This window comes from Balaenoptera acutorostrata, chromosome 4 (assembly GCF_949987535.1).
Source record: "Balaenoptera acutorostrata chromosome 4, mBalAcu1.1, whole genome shotgun sequence".
Taxonomy (NCBI): domain Eukaryota; kingdom Metazoa; phylum Chordata; class Mammalia; order Artiodactyla; family Balaenopteridae; genus Balaenoptera; species Balaenoptera acutorostrata.
This window is the reverse complement of record NC_080067.1, coordinates 74,327,490-74,332,759: the sequence shown is the minus strand read 5'-3', so window position 1 is coordinate 74,332,759 and position 5,270 is coordinate 74,327,490. Positions and strand designations below refer to the sequence as shown.

Here is a 5,270-nt window from a genome sequence, read left to right as displayed (position 1 = left end):
CATCAGTAGATGCCGACGAGGGACAGGTGTCTTCTAGTAAACCAGATATACTAGAAAACTCTGCAAAGGAGACCAAAAGAAAAAGATCTATAAAAAAATAACAGGGTGCTTCCCTGGTGGCGCAGTGGTTGAGAATCTGCCTGCCAATGCAGGGGACACGGGTTCGAGCCCTTGTCTGGGAAGATCCCACATGCCGCGGAGCAACTAGGCCCGTGAGCCACAACTACTGAGCCTGCGCGTCTGGAGCCTGTGCTCTGCAACAAGAGAGGCCACGATAGTGAGAGGCCCGCGCACCGCGATGAAGAGTGGCCCCCGCTTGCCACAACGGGAGAAAGCCCTCGCACAGAAACGAAGACCCAACACAGTCATAAATTAATTAATTAATTAATTATTTTAAAAAATGGTGATTGCTAAAAAAACAAAACAAAACAGAGCTTGCTGTCCACGAAAAATGCCACAATGTTGTGACAGTGTGAAACCTCAGAAGACAATGCCGATTCTTCCTTTACCTTCTATACTGCCACCTGTCAATCTGATTCACAGGGACATTGTGTGCGCTTGGTGCCAGCAGTTAAAACTAAGCACCGAAGGCCTGAAACTAGATGGATATAAAGGACTCTGTGAACATGCCTACCCTCATCAAAAAAACATTCCTGCCACAGCCGAGGAGGCCAGGATCCTATCTCCATCGAGAAGAAAATCAAAGTTGGACAAGGCGGAACTACTTCTGGAATGTTCTGATAAACAGATGTCTTTGGAAGGGGCTGCTCCTCCTGAGGAGGGAGCACCTGCCCCTGAAGGAGCTCCTGCTCTTCAGGGAATTGTATCAACTTCCGCCCCTGACCGGGAAGCTGTGTTTGCCTCTTGGAGCAGAATGACAGCCAGGGCCATGAAGATGGAGTCGGTGCAATCACAAGAGACCTGTGGGGTCTGGTGGAGCGTGGTTCATGGGAGAGGTCTCCCTGCTGACACAGAGGGCTGGGTTCATTTACAATTTCATACTGGACAGGCTTGGGTGCCTGATAAACGAAGGAGGGTGTCTGCACTCTTCTTGTTACCTGCCAGCAATTTTCCACACCTCCACAACTGGAGGACAATATGCTGTGCCCTGAGTGTGTACACAAGAATAAAGTATTAACGAAAAGCCTGCAGTGAGATCACAATACCAGTAAAAAGGGTACAGCTACGATTATAATTAATGATAGAGAAGTGACGACAAATCAACTCCACGGTGCCATTGGACAGCTGAACTCCGCTCCGCACCCCCCATGCTTCCCGCTTACAGGGTGCACAGCCTGCTTGCAGGGTTGCGTGAAAAAAGCCTGTGAACTGACAAAAGTGGAAGTGGCTATCTCTCCAAAGATTCCCAGCCCTAAGGGAGCAGAAGGGAAAGGAGATGGGGACATTTTAAAAATGCCAATTCGCTGAATGGAATTAATGTACTTGAAAGTGCCTCAAGTAAATTTCTACATTGGGCAAGATGGGGCTTATAGGCAAAAGTTCAAATTTGGTTACGAACCCCTTAACCAAGCTTTCAAACTTATCATCAGCAGGAATGGTAAGAGCAGCAATGTGTTTCCTGATGTCATACAATATATCACTGATAATATTCTTACCCCAAAGGATCTTTTCACAAGGAAGCAATCAGTTCTGATTATGCCTCTTGTCTCAGCATAATTAAGTAAGCTTACCTTATTTTGGGTGGCAGTTACTTAGATGCACCCATATGTAAATATTCACAGAGCTATGAACTTAAGATGTCTGTATTTTACTTATATGTAAATTACATATAATTTTTTTGTGTCCTACATTGAATGATGAATTACAGTGCTTCTAGTAAAAAGGTAACTAGAAAATTTTGAAATTAAAGCTTTTATTTTAAAATTAAAAAAAAGAAAACCCAAAATCCATAATAGTTTAACACAGTAAGCACTTATTTTTTGTTCCTACAAACTTCTTGCCAGTCCTGGTGACCCTCAGGCAGATATTTTATATGTGTCAGCCACCCAAACTGCTTTTATCTTGTGGCTTCACGTTTTCAACACAAGACCCTTGCTTGAATACAGAGGGAGAGACTGGTGAGTTTTAAAAGGGCTTTTCATTTTTGTCAGCTCAAAAGTCACTCCCAGTCACATTTTATTTGCCAGAACTAGTTCCGTGGCCCTAGGTAAATGCAAGAAGTTTGGAAAGCATAATCTTCTGTATGTCCAAGAAGGAAAAGAGAACTGGATATAAGTGAATACTAGTCATGTCTACCACACAACTGTATCTATTTCATGCAAGCATATTCATAAAATATTAGATAAATGAGAGTCTACTATAGACAGCGTTTGATGTCTTGTTTTTTTTATAGAATATATTTTGCAGATAACAATATGGATCATTCTATAAACAAGGTCCTACTGTATAGCACAGAGAACTATAGTCAATATCCTATGATAAATCATAACGGAAAAGAATATAAAAAAAAGAATGTATATATGCATAACTGAATCACTTTGCTGTACAGCAGAAATGAGCACAACACTGTAAATCAACTACGCCTCAAAAAAAAGAGATATAGATCATTTCTTCTTTTTTAAAAATAAATTTATTTATTTATTTATTTTATTTTGGCTGCGTTGGGTCTTCGTTGCTGCGCGCGGGTTCTCTCTAGTTGCGGCGAGCAGGGGCTACTCTTCGCTGCGGTGCGCAGGCTTCTCATTGCGGTGGCTTCTCTTGTTGCAGAGCACGGGCTCTAGGCTCACGGGCTTCAGTAGTTGTGGCGTGCGGGCTTCAGTAGTTGTGGCATGTGGGCTCAGTTGTTGTGGTGCAGGGGCTTAGTTGCTCTGCAGCATGTGGGATCTTCCCAGACCAGGGCTCGAACCTGTGTCCCTGGCATTGGCAGGCAAATTCTTAACCACTGCACCCCCAGGGAAGCCCAGATCATTTCTTTTTAAGTGCTGCATTTTTAAAATATGTCCCTTCTTGGTGGACATTTAACTTACTGCATATATTTTCTATTGCGAACAAAGGTTTCTATTGCAGTGAATGTTCTTTGGGTATGTACAGGACTATCAATGGGATAAATTCCTAGAAATAAATTTGCTAGGCTATATTTACATTTTTAATTTTGATATACATTTTCATGATTATAAAATTTATAATTTCCTCTCAATGAGTTTGCATCAATTTACATTCTTACCAACAGTTTATAAGGGCATTTGTTTCCCTTCAACCTTGCAAACATAACATATTAGCAAAATCATGTGAAGAGGGTATCATGTAATCTACATATTAGCCCATCATATATTTATATTTAACTAAATCAACTTTTCTCAACATTTATTTTATTTCAGAATTATTACAAATGTTTCACATAAAAATGTATCCACATTGTGATTATTTTGTTAGAATTCACTTTTAGAAATGGAATTACTGGATTCAAGAGTGTGAAATACTTTTAAGTTTCTTAACGCGTCAAATTGCTTTACAAAAGGTTTTACCAGTTTACACCACCACCAGAGTGATATGAGGGCCCATCTTACTGCACCTTCATCGATATTAGTTTTTACAATATTTCAGGCTTTGAAAACTTGCATACATAAGGCCAGTGCTGGAATTTGATATATGCTATCTCTGAAATGACTAACTCATGAGAGATTATCTTGGCAGATACCGTTATCAAAAATACTCTAGGGGGGGGGCTTCCCTGGTGGCGCAGTGGTTGAGAGTCTGCCTGCTAACGCGGGGGACGCGGGTTCGAGCCCTGGTCTGGGAGGATCCCGCATGCCGCGGAGCGGCTGGGCCCGTGAGCCACGGCTGCTGAGCCTGCGCGTCTGGAGCCTGTGCCCCGCAACGGGAGGGGCCGCGATGGTGAGAGGCCCGCGCGCCGCGATGGTGAGAGGCCCGCGCACCGCGATGAAGAGTGGTCCCCGCACCGCGATGGGGAGTGGCCCCCGCTTGCCGCGGCTGGAGAGGGCCCTCGCACGAACCGGAGACCCAACACAGCCAAAAATAAATTAAAAAAAAAAAAAATACTCTAGGGGGAAATTTCTTTTTAATTGAACATCCTTTTAAAATTTAGCATCCTTTCTCTGGGGAAATCACACTTCCCAAGTTGCATGTGGTTCTTGTGAAGATGTCAATCGTATAATCCTGATGCAAGATTCCCCTATCTCCCACTGTGGCCAAGTGCCCCAAGCAGTGCCAATTCAAGATCTTCTTTAATATTGATAGAACCTCGAGTAAAGGAGTCCCCACCTCCTTTTATGGGTTGCTTAACTGAGAGGAAATAATACGAGAGCTGCCACGGGGTATGTCTTATTTAAAATATGAAGAATGAAACCTTTTGCAGAATGAAGTTAAGGAAAAATAAGCAAAGAGGAGTGCATAATTCCTGTCCTAGATGCTCTGTTTTTCTATAGCTTTTCCTTTTAGCTTCTAAACTACCCTATTCTTCCCAGCCAGTGAGCTTTTTTTTTTTTTTTTTTGGTATAAGCTAATTTGAGTTAAGTTCCTGCCATTTGAGACTGAAATAATCCTAACTAATATGCACACTAAAGCAGTACACTTACATCCTTCTTTGCTAATTTGCATTCTAATAACCAGAATGCCATTCAGCATACACAATACAAATCATACTAAATTTCATAAAGAAAGCAGTGTTAAATCTACAAGTGCCTCCCAAATAATCAAGGAAAGAGTTTTGCAGAGCTAAGTATGATTTTAATATTATTCATTTAATTGAAATGTATTATTAAAAGTTGCCGTCCTTTTTGAATATAAAGGATACTTTAAAATTTGATAAGCCAAAACCTACTAGCTTCTAACACTGCTGGCTACCTGTTTCAGAAGTTTGTCACTTGGTGCCCTTTAGGATAAAAATGAGAGTCAGCAGGCTACATTTTGGAGTAAGCCTTAGACTAAGAAGTAGAGGCTTGAGTCTGGACGTCTAACTAACCTCATTTGAATGACTTCTAGAGTCCCTCCTGGTCCCCACATTGTAACTAATACTAATTTGGTAGTAAATTTCATTTCAAAGTAGCAAGTCTATTGCTAATTCAATCCAATTTATGTTGCAAGAATAATACATTGTCTTGATTTACTCCCCAATTCATATACAAATAAACTAAACATTTTAGAAATCTGCTTTTATCTACTTCATTTAAGTCACAGTGTTGTGTTTCTGAATAGCTTATGTCAATTAAAGCATTATGTACAATTTGACACTTTAAAATTATTAGTAGCAAAGTTTTTTATTACTAGTGGACCAGAGCAGTCTATACAGA

General features: G+C 41.1%; 1 protein-coding gene across 1 annotated transcript; it reads left to right on the top strand.

The window, feature by feature from the left end:
- The first annotated feature begins 451 nt into the window (after positions 1–451).
- Positions 452–1,138, top strand: LOC103000351 (developmental pluripotency-associated protein 4-like). Its single transcript, XM_057546069.1, has one exon. The coding sequence runs from the start codon at positions 452–454 to the stop codon at positions 1,136–1,138; it is 687 nt and encodes a 228-aa protein (XP_057402052.1).
- The last annotated feature ends 4,132 nt before the right edge of the window (positions 1,139–5,270 follow it).